Below are 19,471 nucleotides of genomic sequence, written 5' to 3' on the forward strand. Positions count from 1 at the left end.
GCTCCGCTGCAAGCGTTCTGAAAGGCGCGAAGTGAAGTCAGAGTGAAGGAAGAGACCAAAAGTCCCTGCTGCTGCGGGGTCCGTGACCTTTTGGCGCCAACCACCCCCAGCCAGCCGCTCCTTAGGTAGGATTTCCTAGTTCCAGTGTCTCCCCCTCAAATGGGGACCACTTGGAACATGCCTGTCACAGCGCTGCTGTCCTCTCAATCAGGAGCTCAGCGTGTAAGCTCCGCATAAAATGGCCGCCGCCATCACGGAGCGCCTGTCCCCCATGATCCCCACCTAAACGTGGAGCCGGTTTCAGGATGCTCCGGAGCCCAGGCAGCCTCTTAAAAGAGGCTAAAAGCGCTGCACAGGGAGGCCAGACAGCGTCTCCCCTGTGCACAGTGAGCTGACAGGACGCGATTCTGTCAGCTCCTGCTGCGCTAGCAGTGTGAGGATTCACTATGAGAATCCTCACACTGTGCCTACCTAGCTAGGGTGAAAGTTAATAAAACAATAAAAATTCCCTAACTACTCTATTTCTTCGGCTGCTCCTGCAGCCCTTTAGAATAGCACCCACTCCAGTGGGCACCTAACACGAACTGAAGAGTCCGGGATGCAGTAGGGGAGGAGCCTACCAATGTTCCCTCTAATTTTACGAAGGCTGTGTGCAGCAAAAGATTTTGGCTGTGCAACTTTGGAAGGAAATTAAAAATTTTGTGCGTCACTTATATATGACTGGAAAATGACGTTCAGCATTTGTGTTACCTTTACTTCAAAATGATATTAAACATTCAAACATTCAAAACACAGCACACAATGTAGTTAATGGGTGAAACACACATTAATTGAGTTCACAACTGCAAAAAGGGACCACTGCTGCTTTGTGCATTCTGTAGTAATGTCTGTGCGCACGTTCGTTGAGTTGTGTGCGCGCGCACGTGCACACAGCTTAGAGGGAACACTGGAGCCTACCCTCTAAAGCTTTAGGATAGGTGCCTGGCTCCTACGGACCCTCCTACATCCCAGTGTTGAGCTGTGTCACCAGGACCATTGAAAGAGAAATGACAAGTAGGAGCTGATTGGTTGGAGGGTTATCACTCTCCATTTTATCACTTCTCAGGGCTTAGTATATCTCGCCCTTGGAGAGAGATAAAGTGGAGAGAAATAAACTACCAGCCATTCAACTCCTAACTGCTATGTTACAGTGCTTGAAACATAACATAACAGTTAGGAGCTGATTGGCTGATACTTTATCCCTCTTCACTCTCTAAGGCTTTGTACATACAGTACACCTCCCCCATAATTATTCTGCATCATCGCACTCATCCTTATTCTCTTAATATCATACAAACTATACCTGACACATCCATTGCGACATACTGTAATCATTCATGCCATGCCAAGCCAGTTATCAGATCATTTCTAAGTAAATATATAGCTCTTATTTTAGAATGCCAGGCTGTATGCAGCATTCTAGGGCATTACCATTTCAGCAGCCAGAGTAAAGATAGTGCATTACATTTTCATTAAACAGACCCGTGGTAGTACAACGAAACATAACTTATTTAAAAATAAAGAGTTAAATAGATTGAAAAGAAATATTCACTTCCTAAAAAGGCCACATTTAAATTAAGGATCTAAGCAGCAATTTGTTGTGGCAGATCCACATGTATCAGAACAATTCCTTATTGCTCCAATGCCAGTGACACAGTGGAGAGATGTCTCTGAGACAGGAGAGAGGATAGTGGTGAATCTTGTGGGTTGCGGGCCCAGATGCAAAAATAAGTTCCAACCCAAGTTTACAATATGCAACACAGCAGTGGGTGACAGGGAGACAGAGGGTGACATTGAGAGGCGGGGGAGGCAGAATGTGACAGGGAAAAACAATGAGTGACAGGAAGAGGATGACAGGGGCAGCAGTAGGACCAGATGCATTGCACCTGCTGCACACCAATGGTAGTTCCTCTTGGGTCACTGTGCAGTAGACCCTCAGCTATTTGTACCTACAGCAAATGCTCACCAGAGCAATATTTTAAATACATACCTCCCAACAGTCCCGGTTTTAGCGGGACAGTCCTGATTATCAGGGCCTGTCCCGCTGTCCCACCCGCGGGCGGCAGTGTCCCGCGGTGTGGGGGGGCTGTTGGGAGTCCCCCCCTGTCAGCTGCTAAGCAGCGGGGAATAAACGCTGTGCGCATGCGCACAGCGTCTATTCCCGCAGCCAGGGGGCTGGGGGCATGGCTAGAGGCTCACAGAGCCTCTGGGTCATGCCCCCATAGCAGCAAAATGGGGGCGTGGCCTCACGGGAGAGCCGCTAGTATAGGCCACGCCCCCGAATTAGGCCACCACCCCCCCCGAAAATTTTGGTGCCCCCTTCTGAACTCACAAAGTTGGGAGGTATGTAAATAAATGGAAAAAAAGGCCTATAATTTAAAAGGAAATTGATTTGACATGGATATTTATGCTCCCAATATGTCTTTGTGCTAGGCCTCAGTGGCGCCGCCCCAGAAACCGGTTCCCAACTCAATGCAATTGGTAATGCAATTTGTGGTGACTCATTGCAGCATTGTACTGTGCCAAGCAGGGCCACGATTTTGAGATTCTCAGCATCACACCCACCACACTACACAGGGTCTCCAGGATGGGTCATTTAAGAAGTAGAGAAATAAATTAATGTTTTGAATAATGTTAAAAGTATAGCAGCGGTGCCCAATTGCTATAATGTCTGCCTAGCTGTATAATATTAGCCTACATAACATATGAAGCAATGATACAGCACATACCTTTCAGCACCATCAAGTAAAGACTGTGTTGTAGGGTGAACGTTGTTGATCTCTGTGTCTGTTTCTTTGACATCACTACTTTTTTTGGACATCCATGTCAGCCACTGGAATATGGGGAACACTGATATAATATGCAATACAAACTCTTAGAAACAATACCTTTTATAATTTTTGTTAAACAATGGATAAATAAACACAATTCAAACAAACAGTTTATAATACATACATACTAATATAGGTTCCAATAAAAGTTTACATTAAGTGACATATACTGTACAAAGATAGCAACAATAGTCATATGGCAGGGCCGCCAGATTAAATTAGCCACTGTAATTAACCATGGGCTACTTGGTCGGCCTGGGCAATTCAATTACAGCTTATGATAAGCCCACAGGCTACACTTCCCAAAGGTTTTCTGTTCGAGGCTTGCTTTTACCTCCAGGTACAGCACCGCTACCACCAGTACCCCCTTCCTGTTGTGATGACATCCCCTGAGCCGCTACCCTCATCAAGATGATCATACTCAACTTCACCTGGATCAGTGATCAGGACTCCTGGAAAGCTGCCAGTCAACAGGCTTCCTGCTGCTCGTGCAGTAAAGCGAGGTGATGATTTGCTGCGGCATTTAACTGTACCAGGGTTCACAGGAGCAGCAAAGAACTGCGATGACTGGCAGCCACCACCAGAGCACTGATCACAGGTCCCTGGGTAAGCGAGTATCTATTTGTTATTTTATTACACAGTGATCAGTTTGTTTGTCTATTGGAGACACATAACTGATTAAACTGGCCACGTCCCTGCGCTGCTTTTTTTGCCTATGGGTAGAGAAAACTGTGCAGGGCAGGCATATTTCGGTGAGCACTGTAAATTCATCAGCTGAAGCTGGCATTACTATCACAGGGCTCACTGCTGTGTTTTTTAGTGTTGTTTTTGTAAATTTGGCCGATATGGTTATGTAAAAATAATGCAAATTAAAGAAATTTTTCCACAAAAACTGCCCCAAAAGCCATTTAATGCATTTAGGGGATTCTAAAATTATGCGAAAAAAGGGTGTTAAAAAGTAAAAGTAGTCCAAAAAAAAGTTGATAAACGTTAGTAAGACTAAATAGTCAAAACCAATAGCAAGTCGCACTCTTTGCCCACATACAATCCTGATTTGATCCTGATGCGCGGCCCCAAATTAAAAGCAGCACAATCTTTTTCTACTATGTTGGAACGTGGCCCCTGCTCCCCATGCACCAGGGACACCGACAGGGGGGGTCTGGGGGTACTTGAGTCCCAGGCCTCACCGCTCTGACAGAGGGTAGGGCCCGGGCCGGGCAGCTCTATCCCTAGCACCCCCAGCCCTTCACTTGCCTTTTACATCGCAGCCCACACCGCTGAGCCGCCCCACGCTCCCTCATTCATCTGCCGTCCAGCCGCCGGCTATTATCTACGCAGCCGGGCCCACCAATGTACATATTGTTATATGCCCACTAATGTTAATATTTTTATATGCCCACTGTCCACCAATATTTATATATTTATATGCCCACTGCTACCAATGTATATTTAAAAACCACTGCCCACCAATGTTTTTTAATAATAGGTGGTAACTGGTAACGTATAGATTACTGACGCAGGCCAGCAATGTAAATGTTACCTCCTATTATTAATAAACATTGGTGGGCAGTGGTGTTTAAATAAATATACATTGATGGCAGTGGGCATATAAATATATAACTTTTGATGGGCAGTGGGCATATAAAATTATATACATTGCTGGGCAGTGGGCAGTAAATATATATTGGTGGGCCAAAATATCTGACTAAAATATATGGTACTTCTTTACTTTCACGGCGCCAGCATGGCGCCGCGCGTACTTCCGGATTACGCTCGCCACTAACTAAGTAAAATAAACTAAGTTAACGCCATGCCAACATGGATAGTTCATACCTCCACTATCCATGTTGGCATGGAGTTGATTTTAATTAGCGTGGCGAGCGTAGCGAGCCACCGAGCCCGCAGCATGGGCGAGCGAAGCGAGCCCCGCAAGGGGACTCTGACGCGCGGCGCCATGCTGGCGCTGTGAAAGTACAGAAGTACCAAATATATATATACATATATTTAACAATGGGGGGGGGGTCCACAATTTCTGATGGCAGCCCTGCCATGCACCATCCCTTGCGCCCTGCCAACCTATGCCGGCACCCCACCGAGATCTGGCTGCAGCCCATATCGAATCGATATCGGCAAATGCTGGATTGCACCATGTGTACACACCTTAAGTCTGTTAATGTTGTTTAAGTTTTAAAATTGGTTATTAATACTTGGTATTGATTTATTACTATATATAACCCAATTATAAAGGGTTGCAGGTAATAATGTGGTAGGCCGAGCAAGCATGCCCTAAGGCCTCTTCCACAACATGTGAAATGCCCCCGATTTGTGGGTTTGTGGCAAGTGGATGGGGATAAATGGCACAAATCACATCATTTACCTCTGCCGCCTCGATACATCATCAGGAATTCTCTCTTTGACACTACATCCTGCTCACTTTACTAGGAAGCAGGCATCATGTAGGAGAGTGGGCCACTCTTCCTGGGCTACAGGACAACTTCCAATGGTCCTGTTTATTGTTGTTGGCACTAGGGCTAAGGAAACTATGATTTTGTTAGGGGTAAAAAGTGTATTTAGCCCCAATTTATTGGAAACACTAGGCATGGTAGTGGCTATGTTAGGAGCTGTCTCAGCAGTAATGCCAGGAACACACTAGGGCGACGCGTGTACAGTACCTGGTGATATTGGAGGTCGTGGGGACCTGTAACATTGTTGGCATGTGCGTACACACTTGCTGATGCTGATGATCTAGGGGAAGGGGAGGGGGGATATGTCTGTATGAGCGTCCTCCCTTCTCTTTACTGAACAGACAAGGTTGTAGGTCATTAACGATGTTGAGTGCACACACTAAACAAAAAAGTAAAAAATATTGCTCAGAAGAAGGGCAGCTCTGAATGAAATCTTTTACTTCCTCATCTAGGGCCTTATTCTAGTTCACTTTTTCTGACAAAATCCTTCTTAGATGGACAAAACCATGTGCACTGCAGGTGGGGCAGATGTAAAATGTGCAGAGAGAATTAGATTTGGGTGAGTTATTTTGTTTCTGTGCAGGGTAAATACTGACTGCTTTAATTTTACACTGCAATATAGATCTCACTTTGAAGTAAAACCCACCCAAATCTAATTATATCTACACAAGTTACATCTGCCCCACCTGCAATGCACATGGTTTGGTCCATCTAAGAAGGATTTTGTCAGAAAGAGTGAACTAGAATAAGGCCCCTAGTGTGTATGGGGCTTTAGAGGCTTGCTTGCAGTAAGTGGTAAGGTGAACAGGTAAATGATTGTAGGGGTGTACAGTATGCAGGTCCACTGTAGCGAGTTATAATGTTCCTGAAATGGTTGGGATGTGGAAGTCGCATCTTATGTCCTGTTTATATATGTCGGCCCGTCTCCCAGTCCTTTAGAAGCCCATACTGAGCTATGGTATTTTTAACACAGTGTGTATGGACTCGAAGATTGGCTTCCAGCAGATCAAGCTGGGTACACAGTACATTGCTGCTTGGGAGCATTTATTTACCCAATCCCAAAAGTGTGAACCCAACTTTATTGTTTTATAAACATCTGTCATTGCTGTTTTAATAAGTGTTATTGCAGAGTTCTAGCTCTATGGGGATCTGCAGAACACTGCATGGTCCTACTGATTAGGATTTTAGGACAGCACTGAATAATCCTAAAACTGGATTGAGTGTGTCATGTCTAGATTTAAAAGGAATCTGCTCATGATAATAATGTCTTACGGGATCACCATTCCAGCTTCGTATCTGCTGGAAATTCTCTCTAATGCATTATGGATTTTTTTTTTGAAATTGGTGAATAAATTCCTGTGGGGATTTTTGCACTTTAATTATATAAAAAAAAAAAAAACACATTTACAAGGCACCAGCATAATCTGTTGCCCTTTACAATGGGAACAAAATAACATCTATCAGACAGGGAGGGAGGGGCGCTTATGATCCATAGGATAATAGTAGTTTAATAAATGAGTGTAGGTGTTACATATTGCACATGTGTCCTTTTATATCCTTGCTGAGATAAAAAGTTGCAGCATTGCATGAAAATGGTGTTCACATGCTGCCTGGACATGGCAGGGATGTAAATGAGCGCAGCATGCTGTGTTGCGTTCACATAACAGCCCCGCTACAGTAAGCTCATGTACGCAGCGGGATGCGGTCATTTGGTCTACAGCATGATGGTTGACAGTCATTAGGTCGACACCATTAGGTGACATGGGAAAAGGTCCTTAGTTCGACAGTTCGACAGGTCATTAGTTCGACATTGTCTAGGTCGACAGCCAAAAGGTCGACATGGGGTTTTTCACTGTTTTTTTTAGCAGACATGTGTTGACAGGCGGTATTTCATGCCATACCATCCACTAGGACAGGCCTGGGCAATTGCGGCCCTCCAGATGTTAAGGAACTACACATCCCAGCATGCCTTGCTTCAGTTTCAGCATGGCCACATAGCAAAACTAATGCAAAGCATCCTGGGATGTGTAGTTCCTTAACATCTGGAGGGCCGCAATTGCCCAGCCCTGCACTAGGGCATGGTGGGAGAAAAAAATAGTGTGCCGAGCGTAGCGAGGCACCGTGCCCGACGCATTGCGAGCACAGCGAGGGGATGCGGTGCACTTTAAACTGTGTCCATGTTGACCGTGTTGACATTCAAGTAAAAAAACTGTGAAAATATCAGATTATTACCTGGTAATATGTTTTCCTCTACTCCACCATGGCAGCCATTACAAATGGGTTCCTCCCCACTGGGTAGTGCTCCGGAAAGGGAAAAAAAGACACCAGCCCCTATAAGAAGGCACCTCCTCCTGGCCTCAGTGTCTTTGCATTCTCCAGCTTTAAAACAAAACACATCATTAATCCGCATAACACATGTTAACAGTCATGACATAATGGGACGGGAATATATGCTGCCATGGTGGAGTAGAGGAAAACATATTACCAGGTAATAATCTGATATTTCCTCTACCTCCCCCATGGCAGCCATTACAAATGGGTAATACCCTAGCAGTTGATATATGGGAGGGCATACTCACGAAACCAGAGTTACTTCACTCCAGACTTCAAATCAAATCATAAGGTACTGCTTCAGCCTCCTTCCTTATATCACCGCGCTAAGGACGCTTCTTCCGACCTTAGCATCTGATGACGACATCACATCCACACGATAGTGCCTCGTAAAGGTATGAATGGACGACCACCCGGCTGCTTTGCACAATTCCAATACTGAGGCAGATCCTCTCTCTGCCCAGGAAGATGCAACCGCTCTTGTGGAATGGGCCTTCAGACCCACTGGAGGCTCTCTTTGCCTAATCTGATAGGCTCTGCAGATACAGGCCTTGATCCACCTAGCCAATGTGGCTTTTGATGCAGCTTGACCCTTGTTTACTCCTTCCGTTAAAACGAATAAATTCTTCGACTTACGGATAGTTTTCGTATTCTGTACGTAGATTTTCAGCGCTCTTACAACATCTAATCTGTGTAATCGCTCTTCTTTCCCATTTGACGGATTGGCACAAAAAGAGGGTAGGATTATATCCTGGTTGATGTGAAAGTCTGATACAACTTTAGGTAAAAATTCAGGGTTAGTTCGCAGCACTACCCTGTCCTCAAAAAAATTCAAAAAGGGCTCCTCCGCCCAGAGTGCCTGCAATTCTGACACCCTCCTTGCGGAGGTTATTGCCACTAAAAAACTGACTTTCCAGGAAAGTAACTTAAGTGTAGCCTCTTGTAGCGGCTCAAACGGTGCTTCCGTCAAAACTCCTAAAACTAAATTTAAGTCCCATGGTGCCACTGGCGACCTAAATCTTGGTTTGATCCTTTTCGCAGCCTGGACAAACCTGCGTATGTATCTGTTCTCTGCCAGATCCCAATCTAACATTGCTCCCAATGCTGATATTTGTACCTTCAAAGTACTTACTGCTAAGTCCAGTTGTAATCCTGCCTGAAGAAATCCAAGTACTGAGGCAACTTTACTCGGTATTTGTTGGTTTGAGCTACACCAGGACAAGTATCTCTTCCACACTCGATAATATATTTTGGATGTCGATTGTTTTCTTGCTTTAAGCAAAGTGTTGATCACTGAATCACAGAAACCTTTAGATTTTAATGTAGCGGTTTCAGAAGCCAGGCCGTCAGTTTCCATGCTGGTGGCTGCGGTTGAAGTACTTGGCCTTGGACTAGGAGATCGGGCCATTCGGGCAGGAACCATGGTCCGTCCACTGCCATTTGCATCACCGTAGCAAACCACGCCCTCCTTGGCCAATACGGAAGTATCGCTATCACTTCCGTCTCCTCTCTCTGTATCTTTCTCAGTAGGCGCGGAATAACTGGAATCGGCGGGAAGACATACGCTCTGAACATGTTCCACTCCGCTGTCAGGGCATCTACCTGCTCCGCTTGTGGATCTCTGAACCTTGAGAAGTACCTTGGGACTTTTTTGTTGCGACTCGTGGCCATAAGATCCACCTGTGGCCACCCCCATTTCTCTACGATCATGTTGAACAGGCTGTCGTTGAGCGCCCACTCGCCTGGTAGGCACTCTGTTCTGCTTAATGAGTCCGCAACCAGATTGTCTTTCCCTGCCAGGAAGACTGCCGAAATGCTGTGTACATGACACTCTGCCCATTCCAACAACTGGGATGTTATCTCCATGAGACGTCGACTTCTCGTCCCGCCTTGACGGTTGATGTACGAGACTACCGCCCGATTGTCTGATCTTATGTTTAGGTCTCTGGCTATCAGCAGATCCTGGAACTCCTGACACGCCATGACCACCGCCTTCATTTCCCTGAGATTGGAATGTGCGGCTTGCCACCTTGGAGACCACCGTCCCTGTGCAATGGACTGACCGCATGTCGCTCCCCAGCCTCCTTGGCTGGCATCTGTTGTTACCGTGACCTGGTTGACTACTGCAAACGATTTTCCTGCTTCTAGTCGTTCCACGTCCGACCACCAGGCCAAATCTGACTTTGTGGCTCTTGTTAGAATTATTTTCTGAGTGAGATCTTTGCTGTTCTCGTTCCATTGTGACAGGAAGCAAGTTTGGAATTTTCTTGTGTGGAACCTTGCCCATGGTACGGTCTCTAACGCGGCTGCCATCAATCCCAGTATCTCCATGCAGTCTTGGGATGACACGACTGATCTCCTCATCATTGATGTTACTTGGTGTACCAATTTCTCTCTCCTGGTCTCCGTGAGAGACACTCTCATCTTTTGAGTATCTATTGATACCCCCAAGTATGTAATCTTTTGAACTGGTACCAGTTGGCTCTTCTTTACGTTGACCAGCCATCCATGATGTTCCAGACATTTGAGCACTAGCTCTGTGTGTTCCCTTACCAGTTCTTCTGAATCCGCAACAATTAAAATATCGTCGAGATAGGGCCAGAGTTTTACACCCTGCTGTCTCAGCCTTGCTATGATCACAATCAACACTTTTGAGAAAGTTCGCGGGGAAGTCGACAGGCCGAAGGGAAGAGTCACAAATTGATAAGTGACCCCTTGCAGACGAAATCTGAGAAACTTGTGATGGTTTGCGTAGATGGGTATATGTAGATAGGCGTCTTTTAAATCTATGGACGTCATGTAATCCCCGCGTTTTAAGTCTGGGATTATCGATCTCACTGACTCCATCTTGAACGTTCGGTTTAACACAAACTTGTTCAAGCGCCTTAAGTCTAGGATGGTCCGAAAACCTCCTGACGCCTTTTTTACCACGAAGAAGCGAGAGAACCATCCCTGCTTCTCTTGCTTCTTCGGAACTACTTCGACATCTCCTTGTCTTAGCATTTCTTCCAGACTTGAAAATAGCGCCTGTCTCTCCTCCCTGTCGCTGGGCACTGGCGACTCCACAAAGAGACTTCCTGGAAGTCTCATAAATTCGATTCGATATCCGGACTGAATTATTTCCAGAACCCACCTGTCCGTGGTGGATTCTCGCCAAGCTTGGTAAAACTGTTTGAGCCTGGCGCCAACTCTCTGTATAACGGCGTCATTGTTGCTCCTTTCGGAAAGGAGCCTTCCCTTCTCTCCCTCTTTGGGCACGAAAGGACGCCCGAGACATCCAGTTTCCTCTCCTATAGGCCCTTCCTGGCCTATAAGCCCTGGAGTCTCTGTATTCCTGCTGCTGAAATCGATTAAATTTCGCTGGAACATTCTTTTTGACCGCTTTATCCTGGGGCAACCAGACTGATTTGCCCCCCGAGATTTTAGTAATTAGCTCATCAAGCTGTTTGCCAAACAGATACTCCCCTTGGAATGGTAGGGATAATAATTTATTTTTCGACTGCACGTCAGCCGCCCAAGGTTTCAACCAAAGGGCTCGACGTGTTGCCGCTGCAGTGGCACCTGCTCTAGCGGATAGGCGTATGGAGTCCATAGTTGCCTCACACATAAACTCTACAGCCAATTGTACATCTTGGACTGTTTTAATAAGTTCGGACCTCTTAATTCCGTCCAAAATGTCCGCCTCTAATTGCTGGCACCAGCCTCGCATTACACGTGAGGTAACAGCCATAGCAGCCGCTGGCTTAAGGGATGCCCCTGCCGTAAGATACTGCTTTTTTAGACCCAGCTCAATCCTACGCTCCATGGGGTCTTTGAAGATATTCACATCTTCCAAGGGAAGTGTAGTCTTCTTTGATAGTCTAGAGATAGCTGCGTCAACTTTTGGCGCCTCTTCCCATGTCGACACCTGATCCTTGTCGAATGGGTACATTTTCGTTACTCTGGTGGAAGCAGCCACCCTCTTATCCGGGTGTTTCCACTCCTCAGTAATAACAGCTTTCAAAGTCTGAGACAAGGGAAAACATTTCCCCTTCCTTTTCCTGTCCTTAAACAACAGTTCTTGTAAATTAAGGTCCTCTTGCTGATCCTCAATATTGAGGGCCCTATGGATAAGCTCTAACAGATTATTGATCATATCAGGATTAAAGTCCTCCGACTTGTCCTGAGGTATGTCTTGATCCTCATCTGGATCCTGACCCAGCAACTGCGCACAAGTGATGTCCTCCACAGAGTCATCCGAGTCGTCACTTAGGACCGCATGCTTCCTTTTTTCAGACATTTTACTCAGGTCTTCTTTTGTAACAAAAGTCCCTGCTAATGCTGTTTTCAGCATATCCACTAGGTTCGTCATTTGAGCCGTGGGTAGAGGCTGAGGGGCCTTACACTCCTCACAGATGCCGCCCACATACTTTTCAGGTAAAGTCTTATCACATGAAAAACATTTAGGTGAGTGCGTCCTCTTGTGTTTGGCTTTACTCTCCTTCTCTTTGCTGGCCTCAGACCTGCAACAGCCAAATACCATGCTTAATCCTTTGATCCAAAGCACCATCACCTGATCACCACAAGGAAAAAAATTCCCAAACCAAAACCAAAACCAAAGTACCACTAACAAAAACCAAAACCAAAACAAAATCACCCCAAAAATATCACTGTTTGTGGCTTACCCTGACTTTTTGGCTGCCTGCCGATTTTCCTCTTCCATATTATAGCAGCGGTGCGCACTGACACTAGATAGAAATAACAATTAAGTCCCCTGCACAATCAGAAAAAAACCAGCAACCACTCAGTTTAATTGCTGCGCATACCTGCTTAAAAACTGACAACACCTGAAGCCACAATAATAGCCCCTGGATGCCTCCTTGCACACAAACTCCCTGCAATAAAAGCAACTTAATACCAAAGAATTATACAGTGTGGCATGGAACTCAAGGCTGGAACCATGCCACACATAACTCTTAACATAAAAAAACATTACCAGCCAGATGAATAAAAACAAGCTTAGTCTCACCAGCTGTAGCGCGTCTCTCTGTAGCTACCGGTCTCCAACTGTAGCGTGCCTCACAGCGCCATAACCCACGCTGCTGCTGCAGTAGAAGACAGATACACGCTCCTTCCGCCCTTAAGAGGACGGGGAGCGCGTCATCAACCTGCGCCGCACACCGCCGCTGACGTCTGCCCGCTTTCACAAACGGATTAACGCAGGCCAGGCGTGCTGCGGCAACGCGATCCCGCGCCGCCATTAGCAACACGCCTGTAGACGCCGCCGCTTGTAGCTGCCCCCGGAGGGGTCCGCATGCGGCTCAGGGAGTTCACGTTACCTCCATAAGGGCTCGGCCTGCCCTCCCTCACTGCTGGACCGCCGGAGCTGCCGCAGGGGGACACATGATAGTCAGATCCTTCCTCTACAGCCCCCAGGGTAAGCCACCTCTCACACACTACCCGAAAGGGAAAAAAAGACACTGAGGCCAGGAGGAGGTGCCTTCTTATAGGGGCTGGTGTCTTTTTTTCCCTTTCCGGAGCACTACCCAGTGGGGAGGAACCCATTTGTAATGGCTGCCATGGGGGAGGTAGAGGAAATCCCCATGTCGACCTTTTGACTGTTGACCTTAACATTGTCGAACTAATGACCTGTCGAACTCATGACCTTTCGACCTAGAACCATGTCCACCTTTTCCCATGTTGACCTACACCCATGTCGACCCTTTTCCATGTCGATCTAATGGTGTCAACCTAATGACTGACGACCATCATGCTGTAGACCAAATGATCCCAACCCGTATGCAGCAACATAGTAGCAAGTTAAATCTGTACATCCAGAATGCAAGGGTCAAAAGTTTACAGGTGGCGGTAATGGTTAAGGTCAGAGCATGGGTGTAACTAAAGAGGGTGCATTGTGTGTTATCGCTATGGGGCTATGAGGCCTAGGGGCCTGGACCCAGATAATAAAGTTGCATGCCAATTTCTAATATTTGCCTGCTAATCAATTGGGTCTGATCCATTGTCTGAATTGTGTGAGAGGAGTGTGTAATGGGTGTTATAATGGTAAGAAGACATTATAATATGGCATAATCTGATCAGCTCATTGTAATGTGGGGTGGGGGGAGGAGGCACTAGAATGTTACACATTTAGAACTGGGGCACAATACTATATGGAGGCACTATAGCGTGGCATAATATGCTCTGGGCCACTATACCAACTGGAGGGCAAATGAATGTGGCAGAACATGTAGAGATTCCATGGAATCTGAACCGCTCCGAATATAGCCGGCCCGACATCCAAGTTTCCGGCTTTGTTCGGAAACCGGAGCGCGGCCAAACCCAGGAATCTGGTGTTGGATCCTTGCGAGACTCCGAGTCTATAAAAGCTTGGCGTCCTGAGAATTCGGCGCCATTTCACAGTCTCGCTTCCAGCTGCGCACAGCTCTGTGTAGCAGTGGGGTCTAGGCATTGTGCAGACTAGAGGAGTGTTGTGTCATAGTGTGCAGAGGGGTGTTGTGCAGACAGGTGCAGTGCAGAGGGATGCTGTGCAGTGCAGACAGAGGGGTGCTGTGCTTGTGCAGTGCAGACTTCAGAGGGGTTTGTGCTGTTGTGCAGACTCAGAGGGGTGTTGTGCAGTGCAGAGGGATTTGTGCAGTGCAGACAGATTTGTGCAGTGCAGAGGGGTGTTTTGCAGCGCAGAGGGGTTTGTGCAGTCAGTGCAGAGGGGTTTGTGCTGTGCACAGGGGTTTGTGGCAGTGCAGAGCAGAGGGGTTTGTGCTGTGCAGACTGCAGAGGGGTTTGTGTGCTGGGGTATATATATATATATATATATATATATATATATATATATATATATATAAAAAAAAACGTAATTATATAATATTAAGTAATATATATATATATATATATATATATATATATATATATATACAGATGAGGCAGGTCCCATCTTTGCAGGGGATGCCAGCGCCATCTCTATAGCGAGAAGGGGACGCACGCGCACGAGAGGCGCGCGCGTCCCCTTCCGACGGCGCTTCCAGCGCTTCCCCCGGGTCACCGCCGGCTTGTCGGCGGTGACCCGGGGTCCCTGCCGCCTGCCCGCACCCCCTCCTAACCCTGTCTGTCTCCCTGAAGCGGAGACGGACAGGGTTCCCGTCGCCCCGCCGACGGAGATTGAGACGCGCATCTCAGTCAGATAGTGAGCCAGGCTGCTGGCGGATCGCCAGCGGTGACGTTCTTTCGATCCGCCAGCAAAGAAGAGGCCTGCCCCATCTGTATAATAATAGACGCTGTGCGCATTCCCGCAGCTGAGGGACTGGCCAGCAGCTTACAGAGCCACTGGTCAGGCCCCAGAGCAACTAAAATAGAGGCATGGCCTCACAAGAATGATGCGATTTTAGGCCATGACCCCCTCACCCGGAAGCCGTGCCCCCTGTTTTTTGGGCTGTCCCTCCCTCATCTAAACAAAAGTTGGGAGGTATGAATACACCATATACTACTGTCAGAAGCAGAACAAGTTGTGTGTGTGATTGTTCTGCCTACATGGTCCACACAGTGTTATACAAGCCCCGTCCATAAAAAAAAAAAAATACATTCTAAAAATAAATTTAGAACAGTCAGATCCACGCAGGCTTCCAAGTGTAAAAAATAGAATGATGCCGATGCCGATCAGATAGAACACTATGGTTGCGTACGGAAGTGTTCTATTGATGGTGTAGCCATTTGTAACAGTCGAATACGTCTGAACTGCATTCTGCTGATTTTGAATCAGCCAATCACTTGACCCGGTCATATATGGGCACGAATGACTGCATTCGTACCCATCTTAGTAAATTTCCCCCTTATTGTCAGATTTGGCTGGTTGGAACAAAAACCTTGTAATATCTGAATAACCATATTTGTCAGTTTTCCAGCATTTCCAAGAAAATGGTCAACTGAAATTCACTCTCATCCATTACCAGGTTTTTGTTTCAAACAATTTGGAAAAGAAAAAACACACAACCCTCCTTGGGGAGTGATAGTGGCGCTTGACACGTTAGGTTTCATAAACTGCTGCTTTAATAGGGGTAGTCAATCCCTATTAAGAGACTGAAGACATGAAAAAAAATGGATATAGCAGCGCTGGATATAATCTAATAAAATGCTGTGTACCAATTGGACTGATTTTACAAGTAAAAACTATTTATTTCCCTAAATCTAAAATAAACAAATGGATAAAAAAACAACATGTATTTGGCAAATATTAAATGCCTAGACAACAATAGGGATATCACTTGTATCATACCTCCCAACTGTCCCGCTTATCGTGGGAACGTCCCGATATTTTGGGACATTACTGCGTCCCTCCGCCGCCGTCAGTGTCCCGCGGCGGGGGGCAGTTGGGAGTCCCCCCCTGTGGTCCGTGAATAGATGCTGTGCGCATGCGTCTATTCTTGCAGGCAGAGGGGCTGGGGGCTGACCAGCAGCTCATAGAGCTGCTAGGCATGCCCCCACCGTGGCAAGAAACGGGGGTGTGGAGTATAGGCCACGCCCCCTTTCCGACAGGCCACACCCCCAAAAAATTGCCACGCGCCTTCGGGGCGCACACCGTCCCGCCTCAGCCGGCCCAGATGTTGGGAGGTATGCTTGTATGTATGTTAGTGCACTGGTTCATGAGTCCAACATGAGTCCTGGTAGGAAGAAATTTAACGAATAGGACTGTCCGTTCCTAGTGTGCCCTTACAAAATCCAACGGTACTTGTTTCCTAGCACGGCCACACCGATTTACATCGGTGTGGTCGTGTCGGAAAAATCGCGTCGATCGCATCGCATGCGATTTGTTCGCATGCGATGCGATCGACGCGACCGACCCGATTTTTTGATTGAATCAAATGTAAATTTAAAATTGGATTCAATGTAAAATATTCCCTAGACCCCCAAATTTAACAACGTAAATCCCACCCCATGATAGACGCCAACCCGAAGCGTGGCGAGCCCGCGAGGGGCAGCGGTGCGCGTCCTCTGACCTTTTCATTCCCCTACTATCCACGTTGGCGTGGAGTTGAGAATATATAGTGTGGCGAGCGCAGCGAGCCCGAAGCGTGGCGAGCGCAGCTAGCCCCGCGAGGGGACGTGTATAACTTCGCAGGTATACGCGTCCGCTCGCCACACTATATATTCTCAACTCCACGCCGACGTGGATAGTAGGGGAATGAAAAGGTCGGAGGACGCGCACCGCTGCGCTCGCCACGCTTCGGGTTGGCGTCTATCGTGGGGTGACGATGGGGCCATATATAATGTGAAATGGGTCATATTGGCCCATTTCACATTTTTTTCAATGTGAGATGGACTTAATCAAGTCCATCTAATCTTGTGCCATTATAATGGCACAAGACCGAAGCGATGCTCACGATTTCAATGTTAAAAAATATTTTAACATTGAAGCCTATGGCAAAATCGGGGGCATCGCGTCGGTTGCGTCGGTTGCGTCGGGACCAATGTTAATGGTCCCGACCGACGCGATGCCCTCGATTTTGTACCTTTGCCGGCAAAATGGACCTGATTTCAAAGGAAATCGGGTCCATCGTGGGGATCGTGTACCTTAACTTAAAGGTACACGATCCCCACGATTGTGGCCGTGCTAGGAAACAAGTACCAATCCAACAATAATAGAATTATATTGGAGTTACCGTCCACCTGGAGAGATATGGTCCCACTCTAATGTTTGCCTCCTGGGCAGGTGTTTGAAGCTGGCCCAAAGCAAAGTCCAGTCCACCGATGGCTGGCGGTACTTGTACTTGGTCTGCAGACTTTTGTGCTGTGTATGGTGGAGGATCCAAAAGACCATCAAGGGCTGGTTCGGGTCAGTCGTCCATAAATCGGAGTAGATAAAATACCAGGATGGTGTAGGAATACAAGGCTGCTGACGCGTTTTGCCGTATCAAACGGCTTTATCAAAGGTTAAAACAGTTTGACACTGCGAAACGCATCAGTGCCTTGTATTCCTACACCATCCTGGTATTTTATCTACTCCGATTTATGGACTGACCCGAACCCTGGTCTTTTGGATTCTCCACCATACACAGCACAATAGTCTGCAGACCAAGTACAAGTACCGCCAACTATCCTCCATCGGTGGACTGGACCTTGCTTTGGATCAGCTTCAAACACCTGCCCAGGAGACAAACATTAGCGCAGGACCATATCTCTCCAGGTGGACGTTAACTCCCATATAATTCTATTATTGTTGGATCTCGTAAGGGCACACTAGGAACGGACAGTCATATCCTTTGAATTTCTTCCTACCAGGACTCATGTAGGAGCCAGTGCACTAACATAGATACAAGTGATATCCCTATTGTTGTCTATATTTGCCAAATACGTGTTTTTTATCCATTTGTTTATTTTATATTTAGGGAAATTCTGTAAATTGTTTTTACTTGTAAAATCAGTCCAATTGGTACACAGTATTTTATTAGATTATATCCAGCGCTGCTATATCCATTTTTTTGTTTTGTTCCAAACAGCCATATCAGACAATAAATCTGTAGTGCATTGTATTGTTAGTCTTTTATAAATGTTCTTTTCTGATAAGTTTACTGAGCAACATTCCTGTGTCAGGTTACAGGCATATTACGTTGTTACACTTAAGCAACTGCCAAACTGGAACACAGATAAAAATAAATGTTACCGTAGAATATTACAATATTTCATAAAACTGCAATTTAGCACACAATAGAGTAGTGGGATGAGGTTTAGGATAGTTGTGATAACATTATGTGACAGGGAATTGCACAGTCTTTGTTTGTAGCAGGCAACTGCATTCCAGTATGTTCACAGGGTTACAGTACAGCAGTATACAGGTGTCAGCAACATAGTTCACCAAACTCCTAATAGAAATTAGCTTCCAATGGCTCTACCATAGCCTGCACCCCCAGTCTATTACCTGGGCAGCAATTCCACCATCAGGACCAAATACCCTCTTCCTTGGAAACATATTTAACAGAAGCCACAGGTGCTGCTAATCAGCCAAACCTTGATCATCTCTTTGGGAAAAGCTTGACTGGATCTAATAATCCTACTGCTGCTGCTCTAAACCTGGTCCGGATAGTTCACATTCACTTCATGTGATCTTATGCGGTCTCTCCCACACTTGATAAAACAATGTTCTGAAACATACTGTAAGTCGTGTCATGTCATTCTCATATTGCAATTTATCTGCATAAATTTCACTCGAGCTGCCTGATTTATAAGCGAAAACTTGGGTCCAGGGGTGCCGACAGCTCTGTCAGGGAAAACACAGGCTTGCCCGGGCGTTGGAAGGGAAATCGTGTGTCATCAGCCCCGCCCTAATCAGCCTACCACAGCCACCGAGTAATTACCGGGCTATGCACAGACTGCACTCACTGGAAAAATCATTTGATGGTGAGAGGCTTGCGAACGGATTTGCAGCGAATCACCGATCCAGCTTATTTTCACAAGCCCTGCTAAGCAATTTGCAGGCTTCCAAAAGGGCAGAATTTCACTCTGGCTGGACAGCATACTGTACATACTGCAAACTGATGGTTGCAGCTACAGCACCGCCTGCGGGGGCTTCGGAGAGGGAGCACTGACAATGGCTTGACCAGTAACATGGCTGCAGCACAGCCAGGGTCCTCAGAGAGGGACCACTAGTGTGGCAACAGCACCGCCGCGGCATCAGAGAGGGAGCATTGACACCAGCTGAAGCAGTAACATAGCTGCAGCACTGCCAGGAAATCAGAGAAGGCAGCCGGCAGGAGCAGTAGCATTGCTGCAGCACCACCGGGGGCATCGGAGAGGGAGCGCTGACACTTACTGGAGCAGTAG

General features: G+C 46.7%; 1 protein-coding gene across 4 annotated transcripts in view; it reads right to left on the minus strand.

The window, feature by feature from the left end:
* Positions 1–19,471, minus strand: part of LOC146081137 (ATP-binding cassette sub-family B member 5-like) — an 89,602-nt gene that overhangs the window by 63,487 nt on the left and 6,644 nt on the right. For all 4 annotated transcript variants that reach the window (XM_083189129.1, XM_083189131.1, XM_083189130.1 and 1 more), the window contains exon 2: positions 2,769–2,872. In XM_083189129.1, the coding sequence (XP_083045255.1) occupies positions 2,769–2,872 (104 nt within the window). The remainder of the gene's footprint in view (positions 1–2,768; positions 2,873–19,471) is intronic.

Source organism: Crinia signifera, chromosome 5 (genome assembly GCF_055691185.1).
Source record: "Crinia signifera chromosome 5, ASM5569118v1, whole genome shotgun sequence".
Taxonomy (NCBI): Eukaryota; Metazoa; Chordata; class Amphibia; order Anura; family Myobatrachidae; genus Crinia; species Crinia signifera.